Source organism: Danio rerio, chromosome 7 (assembly GCF_052040795.2).
Source record: "Danio rerio strain M-AB ecotype USA chromosome 7, GRCz13ab, whole genome shotgun sequence".
Classification (NCBI taxonomy): domain Eukaryota; kingdom Metazoa; phylum Chordata; class Actinopteri; order Cypriniformes; family Danionidae; genus Danio; species Danio rerio.
In genome coordinates, this window is record NC_141027.1 from 2609747 (window position 1) to 2637100 (window position 27354).

General features: G+C 38.2%; 1 protein-coding gene across 1 annotated transcript in view; it reads right to left on the bottom strand.

The window, feature by feature from the left end:
* The window catches only part of si:cabz01007807.1, a 57837-nt gene extending 30699 nt beyond the window's left edge, over positions 1-27138 (bottom strand). Inside the window, exons 1-11 of the mRNA XM_087260161.1 lie at positions 27067-27138; positions 17338-17379; positions 17015-17062; positions 13432-14466; positions 10935-11012; positions 10512-10574; positions 7391-7450; positions 7271-7306; positions 3992-4054; positions 3861-3911; positions 1531-1596 (exon numbers count right to left, since the gene is read on the bottom strand). Coding sequence (XP_087116287.1) covers positions 1531-1596; positions 3861-3911; positions 3992-4054; positions 7271-7306; positions 7391-7450; positions 10512-10574; positions 10935-11012; positions 13432-14466; positions 17015-17062; positions 17338-17379; positions 27067-27069 — 1545 coding nt within the window. The 5' untranslated portion in view covers positions 27070-27138. The remainder of the gene's footprint in view (positions 1-1530; positions 1597-3860; positions 3912-3991; positions 4055-7270; positions 7307-7390; positions 7451-10511; positions 10575-10934; positions 11013-13431; positions 14467-17014; positions 17063-17337; positions 17380-27066) is intronic.
* Between the last annotated feature and the right edge of the window lie 216 nt (positions 27139-27354).

Genomic DNA, 27354 nt, shown 5'->3' on the forward strand with positions numbered 1-27354 from the left:
TGTGTGTATAACTATATGCACGACTACATTGTATCAACTATTTGTTTATATATACAGTCAGTCAAAATCATTCCAAATATTTCCCAAATGATGTTTAACAGATTCAGGAATATTTGACAGTATTTCCTATAATATTTTTTTAATCTGGAGAAAGTCTTTGTCACATATTGAGTATCATTATTTTGACAATGCTAGTGTGTATTGTTCCTGTGTGTGTTGTATCCTCTATTATCTGTCTCTTTCTCTCCACATGAGCGGAGATCAGGTGCAGCTGTGAGAGGGGCACGCTGTTGGCGCTGCTCGCCGAATTCTCTTCCTGTTTCCCCTCACTGTTGTGTGTGTGTGTGTGTGTGTGTGTGTGTGTGTGTGTGTGTGTGTGTGTGAGCAGATCGCTCTGTGTTCTCTGTGTGGCAGTGATTTCTTTCTGTCTGAAACCTTTTTCCAAAGTAATCTGGTGAGATACTCTGTAAATTACGGTAATAGGACAGTAACTTGCATTAGCGTTGGCTGCTGGTTTAATTCCTTTCTACAACCCTGTTTCAAGTCATCTGGTGAGATACTCTGTTAAATACGGTACTAGGACGGTATCCTGTGTTAGCTGTGGCGAATGTTTACCTACTGCTGAATGATCAAAGGGAAGGCCCTTTTTCTTTTGTCCCGTTTTCTCCTGTTTAATGGATAGTTATGGAGGGTAGAATTGAATGTTTTATTTACGGAACTTTATTTTCGGTTTAGGGAAGAAGTTTAATATTGGGTAGCGTACCTTGTTTTGTTTGTTGTTTTGGTCTTTTTGTTCGCTGATACTGAAATATTTGTTTAATAAATCTGTTACCCCTTTTTGACAACTTGACCTGTGTGTGAGTGCTTGGGGAGCAGGAACGGGGACTCCGGGTGACCTCTTTTAACAATGGTCATCCTTAACCTTATGTGCGTAGCACGTTGCATCCGCTACGTAACAATGTTAAAAATGTTAACATAATGTCTTATTTGTTTTATTTTGGCTAGAAAACAAGCTGATTTTAATTCAGGTCAATATTATTAGCCTTCTTAAGCAAAATTTGTTTTGGATTGTCTACAGAACAAATATATATGTTAATATATGTATTTTGCATTTGATTCACAGTATGCATATATACATAACTATTCTCTGTACACATCTTTAGACTACACAATTATCTATATATTTATGGAAATAAGTATATATGGATGGGTGTCAGCCTGACTGGTAGATTTACATGGACAGAGAATAATTAAGACCTGTTTAAAATGATTTAAGACCTACAACACAATATTTCAGTTCATTTAAGACTTTTTAAGGCCTAAAATTTAGATTTTGACATTTAAAACTTTACAGTAAAGTTCAATAAATTATTAAAACAATAAAGAATAATTTTGAAGAAATACAAAAAATACAAAACAAAAAGTTAAAAAACTCCAACAATAATAGAAATAAGTGCATATAAATAATAAATAAATGCATTTATTTATTTGAAAATAAAATTATTTGTGATTTAGTTGATAAATTCTGACCTTTGAGCCGCGATGCAGAGAGTTTGTGTTGGTCTCTGAGCTCTTCAGTTCATCTCCAGTTTTATCCTGAAATGAAGGACACAATGGCATGTTTAATAGATGTGTAACAGAGGTAATGAATTAAATAATGAGATATATCCTAGATTCCTTTAATCTGCCAATGGAGTAGGCAAAACAATCTTGTTTTCGGTTTTGGCATAAGATTATTTCACTCACGCCGTTAGCAGATTTTTTAGCTTGTTTAAAGTAGAGACTAACCAAATTTTGACTCACTGTTTCTGAAAACAAGACAATATTTTGCTCTTGCCTAGAAAACGCTTCTTAATTAAGAGATTTGAGATATTTGGACAAGAAAATAGTAATTTTTAAGAAGTTCTGAGTTAAGAAATTATGCAGAACATACAGTGGGGGAAATAATATTCCCAGTGGAGCTGTTGACATGGGATTGAAACAGATTTTAGTAAAAACCCAAACAACATAAACATAAAAATAAAACAAAACAAATCTGGAAATGGCCGAGGCAGTGGTGCTGTAGGTAGTGCTGTCGCCTCACAGCAAGAAGGTCGCTGGTTCGAACCTCGGCTCAGTTGGCGTATCTGTGTGGAGTTTGCATGTTCTCCCTGCCTTCGCGTGGGTTTCCTCCGGGTGCTCCGGTTTCCCCCACAGTCCAAAGACATGCGGTACAGGTGAATTAGGTAGGCTAAATTGTCCGTAGTGTATGAGTGTGTGTGTGAATGTGTGTGGGTGTTTCCCAGAGATGGGTTGCGGCTGGAAGGGCATCCGCTGCGTAAGAACTTGCTGGATAAGTTGGCGGTTCATTCCGCTGTGGCGACCCCAGATTAATAAAGGGACAAAGCCGACAAGAAAATGAATGAATGAATGAAATCTGGAAATGAGTTGTGTGTGATAAGAATGGCATGACACAAAGAGAAAAAGCTGAACTACTGAACTGTGATGAATACTTTATATAAAAAAGCTTTTTTTTAATGCTGCAGCTTAAAGACGCCTCTCATGTGAAGAATGAAGTCATGCATTTCTCAGGTGTGAGTTTCTCAGTCTTAAACAGAGTGTCAAAATCTTGACTCTTCTGTGGGTCGCCTCTACTGAATCTGAGCTTTATTCTGTATTCTCTATTGCAGTGGTTCTCAAACTTTTTTCACCCAGTACCACCCCAGAAAAAAATTGTTTCTCCAAGTACCACCAAAAACAGTACAGTTAAAAAACATGGCAGATTACCTCGGAAATATAGGCTATATGTCATATATGGCATATTATATACATCATTTTTGATACATTTTGAAATATATCCAGCATGTACATGACATATTTCATTCCTCCGAGTACCACTAGAGGGAAATCCGTACCACAGTTTGAGAACCACTGCTCTATTGGATTTAGGTCAGGTGATTGGGTGGGCCATTCTACAGCTTGATTATCTTTCGCTGAAAGCATCTGAGAGTCTCCTTGGCTGTGTTTTGGATCATTGTCTTGCTGAAATGGTTGGATCTTCATGCTCCTGCTAATGTAGATGTTGGACTGAAGCAGCTGATATTCATTTACACTGAGGAAGGTTGCTGAAGAACTACTGAGAGATTTCAGCTGCGGTCTGGGCTTTCCCTGCACAACTACACCTCCCTTCCTTCATGTGTTCAATACTTTTTCCTGTCATATTTTATTTGACAGAACTTCATCTGTAAACTAATTAGATTTGTTTTGTTTGCATGTATGGATTTCTGTGATTGTTATCAACATCCGGGGAAAATTTCAAGTCAACAGCACCTTTAGTTTTCTGAGAAAAATTATGACCTGTTTGATAGTTATTTCCCCCGCTGTATGAAAAGGCGTGTGTATTCTAGACAAGGTAAAAAATACATTTTACATAAAGCAAAAAGTTGTTCAAATGCCTGTAAAATGAATTTATAAATTAATATGGCTAAATATTAAATCATTTCCAAAAAAAATGCATATTAAATAAAAATACATGAATGCACATTAAAATAAAACATAAATGTGTTTGTTTGAATTAATAAATATATTAACCTAACATATATATATATATAACATAAACATCTTTACAAGTCTCTTATAAATTATTATAATTTATAAATTATATAATTTCCATAAAGTGGAAAGCATTTTTTACAGTGCTGGCTACATTCACACACTGCTGCCACCCTTATGAAAGTGATTTTTGCATGAATATGTCTCCTTTAAATGATTATATTGCTGTGTTGTATCTGTGAATAATGTAAACATACAGTATCAGTGTGTTCTCTGGCACCTTCAAAACACGAGTTCACAGTGTATAAAGTAAGGCTTGAGAAATGTACCTTTGAGCTGCGTCTGATCAGCAGAGAGTGCCGCAGTTTCTTTCCCAGAGTCTGGAGAGATGAAAAGCATCACTAAAACACACGTGAGGAAAACACCAGGCTGTTTAGCCTTCATTTATAAGCACTATTACCCGTTTATCATTCTTCTTTAAAGTCCCGTCGACTCCTGGTCCTGCATCAGATGTTTCTGAAAACTAATGACAAAAGAGTGGAGGAAGATGATGATATTAAATCTGATTTTTACCACAAATGCAATCTTTTACTTTGATTAAATGATCTAAGATCAGTGGGCTGACTGATATATGCCAATATTTGCCTTTTTTTTAAAACTATTTTATTAAATACTTATTTTTGAAAAATATGTTGTCTTTTCAGACATAAAATGTTGAGAATAAACTTGATAAATTTTAACGCATGAGTTTATAGTTTACAAAGTTAAAATGCAAAGAAATAAATAGTGATTTAATGCCCTGCTACACTTGTTATTCGTAATTTCATATACACATAACCACAATTTATATCATTATAAAGATAAGTGCGTTCATGTAAACCGTATAAATGGGGATTCTCCCTCAATCCCTGTATCCAGCAGACTCAGTGCAGCAGGTCTCCTGCCCCGTCTATTTTAACCATTGACCCTGCTGGTAATCTGGAGGATTTAGGCAAACACAGCAGCACGGCGATGTGTCTGAATGTGAACGAACTCCTGATAAAAGACAGCGTCCGCCATTCTCTAATTCTCGTGCTGCTCTCCCGACAAAAATGCTTGCATCACACACACAGCTTTGCTGTATGATCGGCCCTGACAAGATCGCGGGGGAAAACATGCAACAAACCCCGTGGATCATGGAAACAAACGCATATGAGCCTTCATGAATGGCTAAATACTGTGTGACGTGTCTCTCAGCTCGGGCTTGACTCTGGCAGGTCTGGCAGGTCTCATGAATAATTAAGCAGCCGGCTCTTCTCATAGGATAAGAAAACTCCGCTATGAATAATAATGAGAAACCGACGGGTCATCATTGGACTTGCAGTACTGCGCTACGTCGCCGATTTTGATCCGCCCCAAAAATCATTTTAAACCCGGAAGCTGAAATTAGCTGACAAAAGCTCAAATTTATCCAGTTTTCCCCACAATTAAAGCTGACAGGTGCTAACATTGTCTTAACTGATGCTCAACACACACACAAATCTGTTAATATATAAAAAAAAAGTTATCCAGGGTGTCCTGAACCTTTGAGCACTAGGAAAACCCCACTCACATTTTCTTCAGTAAAATGGTCTTAGAAGATGTGACTTTTTTCTATATAAACGTTAACAAACTCATAAAGTTTCGAGAGGAAATAAAAAAAGTATTGAGAATGAACTCATTCAATTGAGAAAAAAGGCAAAATAATGTTAAGAACAGACTAAATTAAATTTCAAGAATAAAGTCACTGTGCTTCAAGAAAAGAGTTCGATTTTGAGTTTTGTTTGAGATAAAATGTTGTGAATAAAGTCAATAAATTGCAAAGAAATAAAGTTGTGAAAAGAAATGTTACTTCGAGAGTAAAGTCGTTTTGTTTTGAAAAAGTTATTAAATTAAGAACAAAGATTTATACAAAATGTTAAGAATAAACTCATTACATTTAAAGAAAAAAGTTCCTGAATAAAAAAAAAGTTTTTTCAAAAAGTTGACATAAAATGTTAAGACTTAAAAAAAGAGTAAATTAAAAAGATATTAAGAAAAATATAGCTGCAAGCAGCAATTAAGGGGCCAAGCACTTTGGCCATAAGGTGGCGCTGCTCCAGACGTTTTTGAGTACTTTCAGGGCATGGGGTTTAAGACGCATATTATGTTTTGTAATGATAGTCATAGGGTGCGTTTGAATCGGACTGAGCCAAGGAATCAGGGGAAAAAGAATTTTGATTGTAGCCCATTTGGTTCAAAAGTTATCATGATAAACATACATGAACGTTTGGACAAGTGGTGGCGCTAGAGAGTTTGATTTTGAGACTTCATATTTGGTATGATTATTGTTAATACTGTCCTCTATCATTGTGCCAGATGCATACCATGTTTTGTAATGATATGTGAATATGTTGGTAAAATATAGCATTTTTGGCCAAAAATCGAAATGGGCGACGCCCAAAATGGCTGACCTGTGAAAATCAGACATCATTCGACTCGACATGCTCTGCCGGATGTAATGACACCAGTTTTATGAGTTTGGGACGAAGTTTTGGGACCCTAGTTGTCATAACACATACCAAGTTTGGTGTGAATCTGTGAATGCGTTACGGAGATATCGTCTCAAGTCCATTTTCGCAAGTCCTTCGTTAAATTTGATCGCAAGTTAAACGAAAACGGTTGGTCAAATCAACTTGAATTCCATAACTTTTGGATAGCATGGTCTGTAAATCATGTGATTAAATTTTGGTCATAATCGGAGAAACGGCCTAGGACGAGTTCGATCAAATAGGTTTTTCGAAAAATTTAAAATAGCTCGAAAAAATTAATGATGGAAAATGACGTCATAGAGTGCGTTTGAATCGGACTGAGCCAAGGAATCAGAGAAAAAAAGAAATTTGATTGTAGCCCATTCGGTTCAAAAGTTATGATGATAAACGTATGTGAAAGTTTGGACAAGTGGTGGCGCTAGAGAGTTTGATTTTGAGACTTCATGTTTGGTCTGATTAATGTTAATACTGGCCTCTATCATTGTGCCAAATTATACAACTTTCCCGCATACGCCTATATGGGCTGCCATTCAAATCCGGCGGAAGAAACGGAAGAAAAAGAACACTAACGAAAGCAATAGGTGCCTACGCACCTACGGTGCTTGGCCCCTAATAATAAAACTTTTTTCTAAAATATTATATATATATATATATATATATATATATATATATATATATATATATATATATATATATATATATATATATATATATATATATTTGAAAACACAGCAACTTTATTCTCACAATTTAATGAGGTTATTCTCAACATTTTACTTTAACAACTGTTTTTAGCGGGAGCGGCATGGTGGCTCAGTGGTTAGAACTCTTGCCTTACAGCAAGAAGGTCACAGGTTTGAGTCCCAACTGGGTCAGTTGGCATTTCTGTGTGGAGTTTGCATGTTCTCCCCGTGTTGGCGTGGGTTTCCTCCGGGTGCTCCGGTTTCCCCCACAGTCCAAACACATTCACTTGAGAGAAACTGAATTAAAATGGCCATAGTGTATGAGTGTGTGTGGGTGTTTCCCAGTACTGGGTAGTGGCTGAAAGGGCATCCGCTGAGTAAAACATATGCTGGAATAGTTGGTGGTTCACTCCACTGTGGAAACCCCTGATGAATAAAGAGACTAAGCCGAATGACAATGAATGATGAAAGGGTGAATGGATTGTGTTTGTTTCGCTGTGGACTGACCAGTAGGGAGTCTCTCCTCAGTCTGAGTTTTCCAGCCTGCGGCAGAGAAAGAGCAGATCAGTATCAGTGTGTCTGTGGGTTTACTCTACTCACTGTCCTTCATATTTATTAAGAGCTGACCGGTTTATATTCTGGAGAGAGTTCCGGGCTGTTTTCAGGCCAATCCTCCACACACCTCTCCTGAAAGACAAGTGTAAAGAGCGGAGGTGTGTTTGATTGACAAATCAGATACTACAGACAATCTACAGAAAGAAAGTCATGGCAGGATTTCACTTCACTTTTTCCTTGTTGTTAGTTGACGGTGGAATTACTGTGAAACTCGTCTGTCAGGCTTTTCACTGAGCAATCACTTTCATTATGACTTCCTTATCAAAACTGCTGCTGTTATCTTAACTTAATTTAGCTTTATTATACTTACTCATAATAGAACGTACAATTTATTGTATGTTTAGACTGACAATTTATAAAAGACATAAAATGTGTTTAAAAATAAAGTTGTTGAATGCATCTAATTAATAAACGATAAATTAAAAATAAATAAAATGCTCTTAAAATGGGAAATAATGGGATAAATGAACCAAATAAACAGTTATTTAAGAATGTAAACATGTTTAAATAAAACATATATATGAATTAAAACAATTATTGAAAACATATCATGTTGTATATATGACAGTGTTTATGTTGTGTCAATAAACTTTCAGTAAATAAGAAATAAAAAATGTACGTATCTAATACATTTAAAATTCAGAATATAATTTTCTTAAATAAATAAATGCATATTTACTTAAAAACACATGTATTTGTATATATGAAGAGTTTAGATGCAAAAACCTGTAAATGCCGTCTGGAGCTTACCTCTAAAATGAGTTTTTATATCAGGCTCCTGTGTGTGTGTTCAGTAATAGCACTTTTATTGCAAAGAAGAAGTCCTTTTCTTGGTCTTTAAAGTAAAATATTTCAACATAAACAAAGGAGGCTGAGAAAAATGTTCATCTCTGATGAAAATTTCAGACGGCACTTAGAGGTTTTTGCATCTGAACTCTTCATCTACAATTTTAAGCATTAATTAATTAATTAATTAACTGTTAATTAACTGTTAAAGGAATAAATAAATAAAATAATAATACAAAATAATGATAAAATAAATTAATTAATTAAAAAAAAATATTTATTTTATTTTTATATTATTATTTATGCATTTATTTCTTTAATAGTTTAATTTCCAAATTTGTATTATATATATATATACACACACACACACACACACAGTTGAAGTCAGAAATATTAGCTCTCTTTTTCCCCGTTTTCTGTTTAACAGAGTGCAGATTTCTTCAACACATTTCTAATCTTAATAACTGATCTCTAATAATTTGATTTAATAAATTTGAAATGATTTATTTTCTCTTTGCCATAATAACAGTACATAACATTAGACTAGATTTTCTTCAAGACACTTCTATACAGCTTAAAGTGACATTTAAAGGCTTCACTAGGTTAATTACGTTAACTAGGCAGGTTAGGGTAATTAGGCAAGTTATTGTATAACGATGGTTTGGTCTGTAGACTATCGAGAAAAAAATTTGCCTAAAAAAGCTAATAATTTTGTCCTTAAAATGATGTTTAAAAAAATAAAAAACTACTTTTATTTTAGTCGAAATAAAACAAATCAGACTTTCTCCAGAAGAAAAAATATTATCAGACATACTGTGAACATTTAATTGCTCTGTTAAACATAATTTGGGTAATATTTAGAAAAAGAGAAAAATATTCAAAGGGGGGCTAATAATTTTGACTTCAACTGTATATATATATATATATATATATATATATATATATATATATATATATATATATAGGGATGTAACGGTATTGTAAATACCGTCATACCGCAATATTAATTTTTTTCGATATTACCGTAGTCGCATGACTCGGTAAAACTATAGGTCTTCTGAGAAAATTTGCTCAGGCGAATGAAGCGAACAAGAGGTAGCTGAAACTAAATTTCCCATCAGCCCAGGCTTGGCCATAATCCCTTGCGGTCTGTTGTCGCTACAGATCCAGTAATGCGGAAATGGAGTGTGCTGCTAGAAGCGGGGATGAAAAAGAGCTGGGTGTTGTCGCCGCGCGCGTACTGAATAGTGGTGTTGTCGCGCGAGTTCTTATCAGCTGTGTTGTCGCAGGCGTACTGAATAGTGGTGTTGTCGCGCGCGTTCTGATCAGCTGTGTTGTTGCGCGCGTACTGTAAAGCGGGGACGGAGGGTATGTCGCGTCGCGAGGGCACTTTTGATCATTTTGGAAGGGAACTTTCTATCCAAGACTAAAAAGGGCATGTGCACTGCACAGGTTTAGCACTGTATGTGCACGTGCCTGCAAGTTGGGGAATAGGACTAATAATCAGTCATGGGGACTGCAGAAACACAGCACACTGTTCAGACTGATGCAGACATGAGATCTCTATCTCACTCATGGTTTGTCCTCTCAAGTGGGGGAAAGACAATGCACAACGTTACCCACTGCTGTCAACCTGGGCCAAGTCATATCTCTCTGTCCCAGAAACCTCAGTCCCAAATGAGAGGGTTTTTTCTGTTGCAGGGGACACTGTAAATACCCAGAGATACCAGCTTTTACCAGATTATATTTATATGATAATTTTCCTTTAAACCCATCTCTATCTAAGTGAGTGAGAGATTAAATGTTGAATGTTGAAACAAGACTAAATTGAAACTTAATTGTTTTACATGGTTTAATATTTTTTTGTTATTAAAATTGAAGTTCCTGTTTCAAAGCTTACAGATAGATGGCTAATTTGTATGTCATTGACACTTTTGGCACTTTTTTGGAGTATTTTCATAAGTTTTGTTTTTTCCTGTAAATGATTCAATAAATACCGTACCGTGACATTCATACCGAGGTACTACCGTACCGTGAAATTCTGATACCGTTACATCCCTAATATATATATATATATATATATATATATATATATATATATATATATATATATATATATATATATATATATATATATATATATATTTTTAAAAAATCAATCAAAATCAAAATTTTAAATATTATTATGTATGTTTAGGTAAAATAATACATGAATTAAAATTAACAAATAATATATGCGTACAAAATATTTATAGTAATTATGATGCTATTATGAAAAAACCCACACAAAAAAAGAGTTTTGCAGCAGTATAAAGAGGCAGAGAAGTGAGGAATGTGGCCCACAAACCTGCCCGGTGAGAAGAACGTCCTCATAAACCCTCAGATCATCCTCAATCACAGCTGTGGAGACCTGTCAAAACACAACCGCACTATTCATCAGCAGCAGCGTGACGAGAAAAACAAACATTTCACACAGATGAATGAGACATGAATGTGAAATGGTGAATGTGGGGAGTATTTACTGCACATTAAACACACAGTATCGCCTGGCAGAAACAACATTCACTGAGGGAAACTGGACCGACTCGTTCCACTGTGCATTGCCAAATCACTGGCTTTTAAACTGAAATGTTTTTAGGTCTTAATTATATTGTCTGCAACGTTATTATAGTCATAAAGGAGACATGAGATGATGATAATAATCTGAATAAATGAAGGAATGATGAATGTTGCTCCTCCTGATCTGAGGTCTGCAGTGGTGTGTCTGTACCTGTGCTTCAGGTGGAGGCAGGAGACTCTTCAGGGATTTTCTGCGAGGAGCAGGTACTGGTGGACGCCTCCTGAACGTCTACAACAACAACAACAACAAGACAATGAAACACACACTCACTGCTGAGAAACACAACACACACAACCCCATCAAAACATCCACTGAGAGCCTATTCATCCATCCATTCATCCACCTATCCACCCATTCATCCTACTACTCATCCTCCCATTCAAACATCCATCCGTCATCTCACCTATCCACCTATCCATTCATCATCCACCCATCAATTCATCCACTCATCTTAACATCCATTCATTAATCCATTTCCCCAATCCACCATTAATCCATCATCCACCCATTTATTCATCAAACCAATCATCTATCCACCCAACCATTCATTCATTCATCCACCACTTATCCCACACATCCTATCTATCATCCACCAAACCCATCCATCCACCAATCTATCCATCATCCACTCAACCAGCAATCCATCAAACACCCACCCACCCTATCCATCATTCATCCAACAATCCACCCATCAGTCTATCATCCACACAGCCCATCCATCCATCATTCATCCATTCACCACTCACCTCACCCATACCATCCATCATTCATCCAGCCACCCACCCCATCCATCATTCATACAACAATCCACCCATCAATCTATCATCCACACAGTCCATCCATCCATCATTCATCCATTTACCACTCACCTCACCCATCCCATTCATCATTCATCCACCCACCCACCCCATCCATCCACCATGCATTATCCACCATCCACCTATGCCAATCACAGATACATCCATCCATCATACCTGCACCCAGCCTATCCATCATTCATCCAACAATCCGCCCACCAATCTGTCATCCACCCAGCCCATCCATCCATCATTCATCCATTGACCACTCATTCACCACTCACCTCACCCTTCCCATCCCTCATCCACTCAACCACCCATCCATCCATTCATCCATTCATCCATCCACCATTAACCCTTTCAAAATCCACCATCCACCTATCATAATCAAACATCCATCCATCATTCATCCATTTACCACTCATTCACCACTCACCTCACCCTTCCCATCCCTCATTCACTCAACCACCCATCCATTATCCATCCATCCACCATTCACAATCCACCATCCACCTATCATAATCACCCATCCATCCATCATTCATCCATTCACCACTCACCTCACCCTTCCCATCCATCATTCACTCAACCATTCATCCATCCACCATTCACCCATTCATAATAACCCATCCATCCATCCATCCACTCAACCACAACTAAACCATCTACGCATCCATCCGTCCATTGACCATCCACCCACCCCATCAATCCATCCATCCACCATTCACCCACTCAATCACTCATCCATCATCTACGCATCCATCCGTCCATCATCTACCCATTTATCATCCACCCACCTCATCCATCAATCCACCATCCACCTATCCAATCACCCATCCATCCATCATCCACTCAACCACCCATCCATTAAACACCAAATCACCCTATCCATCATTCATTCAACAATCCACCCATCAATCTATCATCCACCCAGCCCATCCATCCATCAATTCATCATTCATCACTTACCTCACCCATCCCATCCATCATCCACTCAACCATCCATTATCTATTTATCCACCCACCCCATCTATCATTCATTCATCAATCCATCCCAATCACCCATACATCCATCGTCCAATAAATCGACCCCTTCATCATCTACCCATCTATCATACACCCATCCACCATTCATCCATCCATCAATCCACCAATCAATCATTCATCCATCCACCATTCACCCACCCATAATCCACCCATCCCAATCACCCATACATCCATCGTCCAATAAATCGACCCCTTCATCATCTACCCATCTATCATACACCCATCCACCATTGATCCATCCATCAATCCACCAATCAATCATTCATCCATCCACCATTCACCCACCCATAATCCACCCATCCCAATCACCCATACATCCATCGTCCAATAAATCGACCCCTTCATCATCTACCCATCTATCATACACCCACTTACCCCATCCATCATTCATTCATCAATCCACTCATCAATTCAGCCATCATCCACCCAGCTCTTCCATCCATCATTCGTCCACCCATCCATCCACTCAATCACACATTCAATATACATCCATCCATCATTCACCCATCTATCATCCACCCATCCATCATTCACCCATCTATCATGCACCCATCTATCCATCCATCACTTGTCCACCCATCCACTACTCGCCCCACCCATCCACTAAACCACCTATTTATTATACATCCATCATACACCCATCTATCATCCCGCCAACCCATCCATCCATGTAACATCCACCCAACCCATCTACCCATTCAAAGTACATATTGTCAGATGAATTGACAGACTATGGTATTGACTATGATCTAGAAAGCCCTGATCAGCTTTTCCTGAGGTGTGTGATGCGAGTGTGTCCTCACCGTTTCTCCACTGGAGGTGTATGCGGAAGGTGTTTCTCCACCTGCCGTCCCCTGAACACCTCCATCCGTCAGACCTCTGGATGCGTTGATGAGCAGCGCCTCCAAACTGCTCTTCTGAATGGACTGAACTTCACTCTGGGGCTCAAACAGAGGGTCAAACACCCTCAGGTCTGCGTCGCTGGTTCCTGCGGTGGACGACGGCGTCTTGAAGACATCATCAGACGTGGAGTTCTGGTCAGAAATGTGCGGCGCCTCAAAGAAACTGTCCCTGTTTGTAGACGCTTCTTGAGGAAACGATGAATCGCATGGTGACGTGAAAGTGGGCGGGGCTAGAAATTTCTTCTGTCTGGAGAGAATGAATTCCAGGAGCGGATCCCTCTGATTGGACGAGGATTGTGTGTTCTGATTGGATGATGATTCTGTGCTCTGATTAGTTGAGGACAAGGATTCTCTATTATGATTGGACGAAGATGAGGAATTTATGTTCTGATTGGACAAGGGCGAAAATGTGGATTGTGTGTTCTGATTGGATGAGAACAAGGAATCTGTGTTCTGATTGGGCGAAGATGAGGACTGTGTGTCGCGATCCATCAAGAATGAGGATTCTATGTTCTGATTGGATGAGAACAAAGATTCTGTGTTCTGATTGGGCGAGGATGTGGAATATGTGTTGCCATTCAGCAAAGATGAGGATTCTGTGTTCTGATTGGATGAGAACAAGGATTCTGTGTTCCGATTAGACAACGGCGAAGATTCTGTGATCTGATTGGCCGGAGCATTGTCAACCTTTTCTTTGTAAGGCTGGAAGATGTCTATTTCTTCAGGCCAACTGTCCGACACTGGTGTGGTCTGAAACGCATCAGGTGTGCTGTCTTTATAGAAATCAGGCGGAGAAAAAATCCAGTCTGGAGCTGGAAAAGGATCGATGTCTGAAAATGAAGGCGTCTTATGAACGCCGTTGCTTTGATTTACTGCGGTAAAACTGTTCATGTTAGGAAACACATTATTCTCCACATCAGCTGTTACACTGTAGTCCTGAAATACAAGATTTTACAAGAAAATTTAGTTTACACTCTAAACTATGTTGGGTTGTTGTAACATTGGGCTCCTTTATATTAAATATTTATTACACTTTTTAATCCAATGATTGGCTTTGTTTTGCTGTTGTTTTATTCAGTAAATGATAAAACTCTGACAGCCTGACACTAGCTGTGTTTCCACATAGATATATGCACTAGATATCGCATGGGGACACTGAGCATGCGTCAATAGCGCCGCCACATTGGTACAGTGCTCCCAGGACAAATGTCATTCAACCGCACTAGTCAAGACAGTGTTATTACGTGAAGATGCAGGACTTTAGCGCTGTCTACGGGTGTAGTAACGAGCAAACAAAGAAAACAAAGCACAAAGGCAGAACATTTCATAGGTAATATTAAGTTTTTTCTGTTTTTGTATGTTCTGAACTTTTGTGCTAATCAGGTAACGTTATTGATGATAACAGTCACTTACTGCATTCACCATACAGCAAAGCAGCTCCAACTCGCACTAGACACTCGGCTTATGCTAGTTTTGTTGAATAAAATCAGCAAACAATGCAAAAGAAATATGACAACGAGATGCTGCGCTGCCAGAAACTTGTATTATTGTCTGCTTATGTTAGTGAAAGAGTCGTTCGGGGGATTCATTCACAAACGAATCGCTCCCTCCGTCAGTATGAGCAGTGAAAGCAGGAGAGGAGCTGTGTTTCAGGACATGATTAGATTTTTTTTTGTCAGGAATGTCCGTGCGGTCACTGATCCATCAATGTAGAAAAGTGATGTAAAATTAAAATTTTCGTAATTAGAAAAAAAAAAATTACATACTAACATCCAGGAAAACTCCCGATCACAGATATATGTGTATATGTGTATATCTCTGGCTTTGCATGGCCACAGTCCTCCACTGTACCTTGGTCCCGCATTCATTTCAAAGGAGCGCTACCCTGTTCCAACATGGCGGCTCTATTGACGCATTCCTTCCAGACAACAACAGGGTAGGCGACATCTAATGTATATATCTATGCTGTTTCCATCCAAGATGCGAATTAACTGAAATATCTCGAAAAAGATTGAATGAAGCAGCCAAAGAGTCAAAGCGAACAAAATTGTCTGGCGCCAAATATCTATAGTAAGAACAGAATTTGCTGTGGTAGGAGACGCTGAGTCTTTTCCTTATTTTACTTGTGCCCCAGAAGACAAATGCCGACACACAATGAACGTGTGATGGCGTTTGAAGACGCGGAGCACAGATGCTCTGGACAGTTCTGGAGGTCATTGATAAAAACACTAATACTGAGAGAGTTCAGATGTTTTAGAATGATAGAAGCAACATTGCAGATGTTCTACAGTTCAATTCAATTCAATTCAGCTTTATTTGTATAGCGCTTTTACAATGTAGATTGTGTCAAAGCCGCTTCACATAAATGGTCATAGTAACTGGAACAGTGTAGTTCAGTTTTTAGTGTTTAAGTTCAGTTCAGTTCAGTTTAGCTCAGTTCAGTGTGATTTAATCATTACTGAGAGTTCAAAGACCGAAGAGCAAATTCATTGATGCGTAGCTCTACCAATCCTGAACCATGCGAGCCAGTGGTGACAGCGGAGAGGGAAAAAAAACTTCACCTGATGGGAGTGAAGAAAAAAAAACCTTGAGAGAACCAGACTCAGTTGGGCACGACCATTTTAATTTCTCCGCTGGCCAAAAGTCTTGTGCAGAGCTACAGTGTGCTCAGTCTGCTGGTTTGTCCATTTACACAAACTTTTATCATCACAGGATCTCTTATAACAACTAATTACTTTGTTAATGCTCATACTGAGTGAATTTGTTTGTTATCATCGGAGGGTATGTGCATTGTTTCATATCGAATAAAAAGTTAATCCTACTCAGTTATGCGCATATGTTTTAATGTGCTTTTTCTGAACACATAGTAAAATTGCTAATTTCTCTGCATGTAAACGTTCTTACAAACTTTATGCATAAAAATCGGTGACACTTTAGTCTGGGTCACAATTCACTCTATTAACTTAATAAACTACTAATTAGCTGCTATTACTACTTAGTAAGATTGTATTCGGGTTTTATGTATTGGGCAGAATTAGGAATGCATGAATAAAATCCTATTGGATAACTACTAATGAATAGTTCCATCATAATAACAGGCAGAAACTATAGTGAATAGTAGGGATGTCCAGAACCAATCATGTGATCGAAAATCAGGCCCAGTCACGCAGTTTCAGACTCAATCAAAATTGGACGTTACCTCTCAATTAGGACTTGAAAATATGGGATTGAAAGAGGTAAGGTGCTCTTCTTTATTCGTTTTAAGTATTATAGAAGTATCGGATTGGTTATCAACAGATACTCAAAATCAAATGACTCAGACTTGAGGGCAAAAAAACTTGGATTGGGAGATTTCTAGTGAATAGCATGAATTTTGACGCAAGTCAGAAAGTATATAACGCTGTTCTTGAGGTTATTGGAGATTAAAATAAAACTTCATATTGTGCCTTTAATTTCTATATATAAGTTAATTGTCTATTGATACCTGTGGTTTTGAGCAGAAAGGATTCCAGGAGCTGCTGCTGATCCCATTCTAGAGGAGAGAAAAACAGCACACGAGTTCAGACTGAAGAATTCATGTGAATTAGCTAGCAGTGTGGTAAAATGTGAAGTAACTGCTATTTAGTATAGTACACTGCTAGTAGTAAGTTGACAGCTATTATAGTAAATAGTAAACTGTCATGAAACTGTTGTATCTATATGGAAAAAAATGTACATATCTAAATGAGCTGTGTGTAAAATTGACTTTAAGCTTCACTTTTAAATGCACATGAATAATTATATGATGATCTAAAACCAGAAGCTGACCTCCATCATGAAACCTGAGACGGCAAACAGTGATTCACCATCCTGACAGACACAACAAACAAGAGATTAGATCACAACATTACTCATTATTAAACACTTGAATTATTTTAACACATTTTTAAATAATAGTTTTAATAATTGATGTCCAAGAATTTCTGGCTTGTTCTGTAGACAACTGGGGGGAGATAATAAAGAAATTAAGACAAGAAACAAGACAAAAAACATCATTTTTTTGCAATGTAAACATCTATATTTGTACCTTTAAAACTGAAAGTGGGCATTAATGCAAGTCCATCCATCTGTTTTCAACTGTTTATAGTTTTACTGTTAATCTAATGCCTTTTTTTTAAATTATTGTAATGTAATTAAATTAATTTGGGTTATCTTAAGGTGTCCTTTTTAGTGTGACTATTCATTCAACTATTGTGCAATGTTAATTAACTATGTACTTATCACATGGTTAAAGTTTGAATGCAGGTTAGTTGTATGTAATTATGCATAATTAATTGTTATGATTACAGTAAGCACATGGATCTTTTCAGAGGTCGGGAATTTAGACTATTGTTATAAATTTACTATAAATGTAAACCACACTCTGAAATCTGGACGTTACTAGAACTGCTATGTTAAGCTGCTTCTACACAATCTACATTGTAAAAGTGCTAGAAAAATAAAAATGAATTAAATTAAATATTGGGCTATTAATTGCAGTAAATTGAATTATAAAAGAATTTAATCAACTCAGGCTCATTCTGAAAACGTAGCCCTGCCCTATATACATGTTCTGGAGACCACAAATTAGGTAGCCATTTACGTATGGCTGTATTTTATGTTTAAAGCGGGTAAGCAGGCAAGACAAAAACAAAAAATAAAATAAGCAAGTAAATAACAGGGTGAGAACGTGGTAAAATCTGAAAGCATGGTAAAAAAAATCAGGAGGCTTTTCTTTTTCTGGATTGCTTTTTAAAATACTGTGGTTGGGTTTAGGGAAGGGGTGGGCGGGTCAGTCAATGCCTTTTAAAATGCTATCCGTTTGTTAAGTGTGACGTCACGCGGAGCGGCTTCCGGGTCTAAGAGCTCTATTCAACTGAATGGGGAGACTCATGAAAAGGTAATAATAAACGTTCACAAAGCGATTTAATACTCTCGAAAATCACGATCGCAGTATATATGTCCATGCCTAATATCCGATTGCCAGAAAGTGATTAATTTTTTTATAAATTGTTAAAATTTTGGTATTTGTTATGCAGCAAGCCTAGAGATTGTTGTGTACACTATGACTTTATGTAAATTAATCTTAATGTGTGATATGAAGAAAAAGCGATCATAAACGAATTTCTCAACGCAAGTGAATGGTGGCTTGGACCCGGAAACAGCATATGTCACCAACATGTCATCACTTAACAAGCGGATTTGTTGTGTTTAGGGGACGCAGTGGCACAGCAGGTAGTGTTGTCGCCTCACAGCAAGAAGGTCCCTGGTTTGAGCCTCGGCTGGGTCAGTTGGCATTTGTGTGTGGAGTTTGCATGTTCTCCCCGCGTTCTCGTGGGTTTCCTCCGGGTTCTCCGGTTTCCCCCACAGCCCAAAGACATGCGGTACAGGTGAATTGGGTACTGTATTTTCTGCACTATATGGCGCACCGGATTATAAGACGCAGTCTCAATTACGGGGTCTATTTCTGTACTTAACCCATACATAAGGTGCACTGTATTCTAAGGCGCAAGCTAAAACATACAGTCTAAAAAAAAAGGTAATGGAAGCAAAACAGTTACTGTAGTTTAGTTGAACTTTATTGTGTTATTTACCAATACACTCACATTATTTTTTTTAATCAGTTTTCTCCCACAAATCCAACAATGTCCTTATCTTCTGTGTCTGAATTGAACAGCTGGGCAGTTTCGCCATCAAACATGCCGGGTTCTCTCTCATCATTGTTGGAGTCAGTCTCATTGCCGGGTGGCTGTTCAGCAATAGCCGCATTTCCACTATCGCGCCTAAAGCGAGCGAGCCAGGGCCAGTCGCGTTTCCACTGTCACTTCCGGGGCCTACTCGGGCCAAATCGGGGCTTTCTTGGGGCCTGCGGCCGGCCTTTTTCCCGCCGAATACCTTTGGCCAAAGAGGGCCAACTGGCGCGGAGTAAACAAAGAGGTGGAGTGCAGACACAGTTTTCCGATCGCACACGAGTATGCACCAAACAAAAAAACAAATAAGGGAAAGAAAACATCTAGCCTTATAGACGAGGGTCTTTTAGCTTATAATCGCTCTTATGTTTCCCTTTTAAATGTAAGGCTGTTGCATTAAATAATAAAGTAGTTTTATTGCATAAGTGACTTTTCTTTGTTGCGTCTTCCTTGATGCTTCAATAACGCATAATAATCTTTACCATATTAAAGGCACAGCAGACAGTAAAGGTTTCCGAGAGTTTTTGTCAAGTTTACAAGGTGTGTTTGTGCGCATTTAAATGCCTGCATGTGTGTGAGACTGAGCAAAAGAGCGCTCCCTCCACAGCTCTGTTAATGCCGAGCGGCTTTTTTCTTTTTATTTATTTTGGAGATTATACACAATATGAACACAACAGAAAGACATGAAACTTTACAAATTTCGTGTCATATCTTCATACAATAGCCTAAGCAAGTGGTTCTCAAACTGTGGTACGTGTACCACAAGTGGTACGCAGGCTTCCTTCTAGTGATACGCGGAGAAATGAAATATGTCATGTACATGCTACACACATTTCAAAATTTACCAAAAGTTATGCATATAATATGCTATTTATGAATATAGCCTATATTTCTGAGGTAATCTGCTACGTTGTTTTGACTGTGCAGAGTTGTAGCTGCTTTACTGGGCCTACTACGCTACTGTATTTCAATACTGCTTATTTTTGGTGGTACTTGGAGAGACAATTTTTTTCTGAGGTGGTACTTGATGAAAAAAGTTTGAGAACCACTGGCCTAAGCTATTGAAATAATTTAAAGAATTACAAATATCGGATATAATAAAATCGCAATAATATAATGAAAAACAATATAAAACTAACAAAAGCTAAACCAATTTAGGTATATACAATAGCCTGCATAAATCAAACCGTTTTAAAGCCATATTAAACTTTCATTTTACAAAGGCTTCTCTGAAAAAAAAAAGATTTTTTAAAAACAATAAACACCGAAGAAGGTTTGAAATATTATTTATTATATTATATTATATATTTGAATACGATGATAATAATCAAATCACGCAAACAGAGCATTTTCTCGGTGAGTGAAAGTAGAAAGGCGACCTTTTTTCTATCTTATTTTCTTAAATACATGAGGAGCTTTATTAGAGAAAAGCTGCTGAGCGCAACGAAACACAGGCTATATTTTATTACTTGCTCTTATGTGCTGAAATACTGAACACTTTCCTTAAATATCCTTAAAGTGCCATGAAACCCCCTCGTTTCAGCAGGGTGTTTTCACACCTCTACTGTGGAAAAAGTCAAAAAAGTGGGCGTGTCCAGCTCTGTTTAGGGCGGAGTGTCGGAGGAACTAAAGTGGGATGGTGTGGGAGTGTCCATTTGTGCACGCGCGAGTTTCAGAGTCAAAATATATATATATATATATATATATATATATATATATATATATATATATATATATATATATATATATATATATATATATATATATATATATATACATACATACACACACACACACACACACACACACACACACACACACACACACACACACACACACACACACACACACACACACACACACACACACACACACACACACACACACACACACACACACACACACACACACACACACAGTAGAAAGTGATGGTGTTTAACCTACATGATGGACATCTGTAGTCGAATTATTTGCTGAATTATTAAATGTTGGACTTTAACTGCAGTTTGGCTCTTTCATTCAGGGAATTCATTCATGCCCCTCGCGACAAACGAGATATTTGATTCGAGGAACTGCTGCAAGAGTGTATTTTTCATGCAATGTTTGATACCGCACGGCGAATGAGAGAAAAAAAACCTCCGCATTTCCCGGAAACTTAGATGCACACGGCAGGTAGCGTCAGAAAGCCGCGTGTGTTATTCCGGTCACTAAATGCGGATAGTTAACTAGTCTGCAATAGTTAACTTAATTCGATACGAACAAACTGAATAAACAAAGAGCACTGGTCGCTCACTTACCAAATCTGTAGAGACAGGACAATCACCAGCAACTAGAGCCGCGTCTTTATTAAGAGGAGACGACAAGCGAATCCGGATCTCAGCGTTTACAGATGAGAACAGCTCTCAGGTAAACAATGTTCCACCTTAGACACGTAAGTTATTGTTGTCGAGCGTCGCGTACACTGTTAATCCACACGTGACTCTGAGCTCTCACAGAGAGAAAATAAAAACGAAACTTAACGGCAGCAAACTATAAAAGCAACACTTCACGCTTGTTTTGCCAACACAACGTGGCGTCTTTGTGGTGTAAACACGGTGACACTAATGAATATTAATGAAGTTGCACAATAGAGCGCGCTGATTGGTTTGAACCAAGCTTTACTCATGCATTAATGCAGCAGGCTGTAAGACGTAATAAGACACACTCTGGCTCAGACGTCCAGTCTGCACGCTGGAATACACGCTATTATGTCATGACCGTGACGCAGCTTCAAAAATTCGTTTCAAACCGGAAGTACGAATTTGCTTGAAATAACGCAAAAACAACCAATTTACACTTTTTAGTGAAATATATGTGTCCTAATAGTGTTTTTAGCAGTGTGGGACACATATACGACTGTCAACAGCTCAACACATGTGTTCTGGTGTTTCGTGACCCTTTAAATAAAGGGGAATCGCCTATTAAGTGTCATATTGCCTATAGCGAAAAATTAATGTTTCAAGTCTCTCCAGAGCATTTAGGCTGAATGTTTGACGGCGTCTATCTAAACGAGGACGTTATAAATTACATTTTCTTTTTTCGTTTCATTTTTTCTGTCTTTATTAACGGAGAATTTCTGTGGTTTTATATTATGAATGGGTGCGCTCACTGCGCTGGGTCCCTCCGTTAGTGGCAAGATCACTGGATTTCGATGCCAACAGTCAGTCGGCGAGTAAATGACTATGATGAATGAGAACACACAGGCCTGTGCGTATGGACATGTCATGCTGAACAGTAACGGCTCATTTGTTTGTTTCGGATGTCTTTATTTCAGGGGTGTCAAACTTAATTCCTGGAGGGCCGAAGCCCTGCACAGTTTAGTTCCAACCCTGCTCCAACACACTTACCTGTAGGTTTCAAACAAGCCTGAAGGACTCAATTAGTTTGATCAGGTGTGTTTAATTAGGGTTGGAACTAAACTGTGCAGAGCTGCGGCCCTTTTGGAACTGAGTTTGACACCTGTGCCTTATTTGAATGGTTTCGTGATGATGTGACCGTGTGCTTTATCTGCCTGATTCCTGCTGAAGTAGGCGGGTTGTGTGACTTTTGATTCGGGGGATGCTCTGGGGGCGGGGTTTGCGTGACGCACTGCGAGCTACAAGCCCGACAGTGGAAACGCAACATAATTTCGGCCTCAATGCTCAACCCCCCGGGCGTTTGGCCCGGCCCGGCTGGGGAAAATACAGTAAGCTAAATTGTTGGTAGTGTATGAGTGTGAATGAGTGTGTATGGATGTTTCCCAGAGATGGGTTGCAGCTGGAAGGACATCCGCTGCTTAAAACATGTGCTGGATAAGTTGGCGATTCATTCCGCTGTGGTGACCCCGGATTAATAAAGGGACTAAGCCGAAAACAAAATTAATGAACGAAAGGTTAGGTTCAGGGAAGGGGAAGGGTGAGGGTGGGGTTATCAGTTGGTTGGTTAGTCTAGGGCAGGGGTCACCAACATGCCCACAAGGTTCACATGAGTTGCCCGCTGGCCTTTTCTAAAAAAAGCTCACCATAGCACCACAAATGAGTAAACTGCATCTAATATTTATTTTTATAGGTATTCTTTTTAAATCACACTTGCATTGGTGTAAATTTGAAAATTACTTTAAGTTATATATTAAAAAAAAAAAATTCAGACAAATAAAGTGTTGCATATTGATATTTATCTAACTTGTTAAATCATTGTTGACAACTACTGTGAGAAATCATTAACATGATCAATGTCTTGTCTTCACTTAGATGAATATTATTAATTATTAATAATAACATATAATTAAAAGTAAATTAAGAAAAATGTGTTATTTAATAACTGGTAGCCCTTCATACTAATCGGTACCCAAGAAGTAGCTCTTAGTTTCCAAAAGGTTGGTGACCCCTGGTCTAGGGGTTTTCAAACTGGGGTCTGCGGACCCCTGGTGGGCCCCAAGAGAGTGCTAGGGGGTCCGAGAAAAACTTGGCAGAAACAAAAAAGGATTTTTATGAGATATTTTTTTCCAATCCTAAAATTATTAATGTCTATAAATTATTAATCTATATATAGTTAAATGATTTATACAAGTTTCTACTTAATTATAATGTGTTTATCCCAAAATCCTTTACGCTCTTTAAGATTTTGCATACAGTTGAATGGAGCAATTAGTGGCTGTAAGTGCAGTACAGATAATGGAAAAAATTTTAAAGAATCCTGCTCCACAAGCAGTTCATGCAAATCTGACAGATATGACAGATCTTACATTGCGTTTGGTTTTACCTGCATGTTAATGCAGGGAGTCGATAGACCTCAGTGTGTTCTTCATTAAAGAGATTTTCTTTAATGAATGCATGAAACCATCCAAGCTCAAGCATCTACAGCAGAAACATCCCAATGAGGCAGAAAAATCGACTGACTATTACAAACATCAGGAGCTGTGTTTGGCGCAGCAGGCTGGTGTTTTTCGGCAGCAAGCATTAGTCCCTGAGAGGTGTACAAATGTCCAGGTTTAACTTTTCATCTAGCAGTGCCTTATTTAGAAAAGCTCTATTGTTCAGTTCACGTAAATATTTCCTTGGTTTTTTTTTTTGTTGTTTTTACGAAATATAAAAATTGAGAATAATTTTTGGCTATAGTGAGTTGCCAGCTAATAAAATAAATAGTTTTAAAAACAATACCATTTTGCATGCCTGTGAAATATGAACTATAGTGTCTTTACGTTATAAAGAATTTTAGTTTACCTTTTTATACTTGAAATACATAAATGCCTTTAAACTTTAGGCAAAGGGGTCCCCCGCAATTAATCATCATATCTGGTGGTCCCTGAGATTAAAAAGTTTGAAAACCTCTGGGTTAGTCAGTCAGTCAACAACAGCCTCTGGTGGATTTAGGTGAGAACAGCATGTTCGAATGGCACTCGCGAGAGGAATTTAAGATCTGAAAAAAGTACACAGCAGCCTGTGTAGCCAGAAAACCCCCCCCCCCAAAAAAACAGTAGTTCCTAAAACGTATTTTACGGTCTGCAGAAATGTTTAAAGGGCTGCGTAATCAGAATGAGTCTGAGTTTAATTTAATTAAATTTAATTGATTTTGATGATCAATGGAATCTAGTGATACAACTAATAATATATTTAAAAAATTATAATATTGATTTTTTTATTATAAAAAATGGTAAACCCCGAAATAGCAATGTTGCTTCAAGTAAAAGTAAAGATAAGTATTGAAATACAGTACAATTCAAAACTTTCATTTCCTCCCCACATTCACTCGAATCTGATAAGAAGCAAAGTATCACTGTTTTTTATATATAGCTTTGTTTGAAAAATACTACACTGAAAAAAATGCACACAATCCCTTCATGTTGTCCCAACACAGTTTGATTAAGTTAACAAATTTAAAAGGATCAAATATAAAACAAATAAATTTCCCCTAACAAAACTCCAGAAAGGTGTCGTTTCAGCTCATTTTAAGTGCTTTGAAAAGCAGCAAAATCATTTGTTTAAGTGTGCATTAAATACAAAATGATTCCAAAGAGACTCACAAAGCAAGAGCAGTCCTCAGATTATGAATGAACTATGATTTAGATCACGCTGACAAACTAAAACCAGCGCTTTATCGCTCGATCATGATGAAAAGTCTGAATATTTCAGCAACGTAAGCATGACGAGCACAACCCAAAACGCAGACACTGATGACGACAAAAGCCCATTACACAGATAAGTGGCCATTATTGAAGGCTATAATTAACTCCAACAAACATTCAACTTGACACTAGAGTAGGCGACTGATGAATATCACACAGATGCAACACAGCAGATCCATTTCACTCACTGTCGTCATCTGAGGAAATACTCCCACACCAAAAACAAAATACTGTCCCTGCTGAGAAATCCAGCTCAAACCAGCCTAGGCTGGTTGGCTGGTTTTAGAGGGGTTTTGGCCACTTCCAGGCTGGTTTCCAGCCATTTCCAGCCTGGTCTTAGCTGGTCAGGCTGGGAGATGACCAGCTAAAACCAGCTTGACCAGCCTAGCCAAGCTGGGAGTCCAGCCAAAACCAGCTATATCCAGCTTAAACCAGGCTGGTCAAGCTGGTTTTAGCTGGATTTGCCTGGTAATTTCTAGCCCGACCAGCTAAGACCAGACTGGAAATGGCTGGAAATCAGCCTGGAAATGGCCAAAACCACTCTAAAACCAGCCTGGTCAACCAGCTAAAACCAGCCAACCAGCCTAAGCTGGTTTAAGCTGGATTTTTCAGCAGGGGTAGCAGACTAATTTATAGTAAACACTAGGATTTTTCATAGTATTTACTAAAACTAGAATTCATCTACTGTGGTTAGGCTAGAATTCATTTTCTATAAACAAACTAGCCAATAGTGTGGTTTATTCCAACTATAGTAATATAAACAAACTAGGCAATAGTAGTTTACTACAAATGTAGTCTATATTAACGTATAGCCTACAAAATACACCACTTGCTGTGGTAAAAACTATATACTGATCGTCACTATAATTTAAAAGCTTCTTAGAGCATTCATAACACAGTTTATATAATATACACAGTAATACCCCTGCTGAAAAATCCAGCGTAAACCAGCCTAGGATGGTTGGCTGGTTAAAACCAGTCTGGTTTTAGAGGAGTTTTGGCCACTTCCAGGCTGGTTTCCAGCCATTTCCAGCCTGGTCCAAGCTGGTCAGGCTGGAAAGTGACCAGCTAAAATCAACTTGACCATCCCGGTTTAAGCAGAATATAGCTGGTTTTGGCTGGGCTCTCAACCTGACTAGGCTGGTCAAGATGGTTTTAGCTGGTCATCTCCCAGCCTGTCCAGCTAAAACCAGGCTCAAGTGGCCAAAACCCCTCTAAAACCAGGCTGGTCGATCAGCTAAAACTAGCCAACCATCCTAGGCTGGTTTAACCTGGATTTTTCAGCAGGGACACTATACATATATGTTACAAAAACACTAGCGTTTACTATACATTATAGTATTTCAAGCAGGCAGCTAAGAGTGTTACAAGGAAGACAAGTAGTAAAATTAATATACATTATTTGTTGGAAGAAAAGTAAATCAAAAAGAAGTCATGGTAAAAAAAAAGAAAGAAAGAAATCCTATATATTCCTTCTAAATTAAATCTCCAAAATCTCCGCTTTGTTTACAACCCCAGGCTAGCTTACGTAACGTTACACAGATACGCTAACATACGCGATGTTTTGGTAAACACTGTTGATAACGTTATCAATAAAAGGCGATTAGTTCACGTTGTGCAGCTCAGCACTAAATAAAAGTCTTTTAAAACACACATCTGACGTATATTGAATAAAAACACACTTACCATGAAACCCGTGAGGTGAAGAGAGAGTCTTACTGGAAACCTGTGGCTCTTACAAAACCACTCGCCAAACTTGTTACTTGAAGACACCGCAGGACTAGTTTGCAGAGAGAGTTTCCTCAGAGAAACTATGTGATCTTACCTGTCCTGCTGAGCTCAGGTGGGTCAGGTGCCACATTGATAAACTCTATTCAACTCTACTTTAAACTCTACTCTACTGGCTGGGAAATGAGGGCAGGGTTGATGTGATGGATGCGCCGTGGTGAACTGATGCTTCTGTTCTTAAATGCT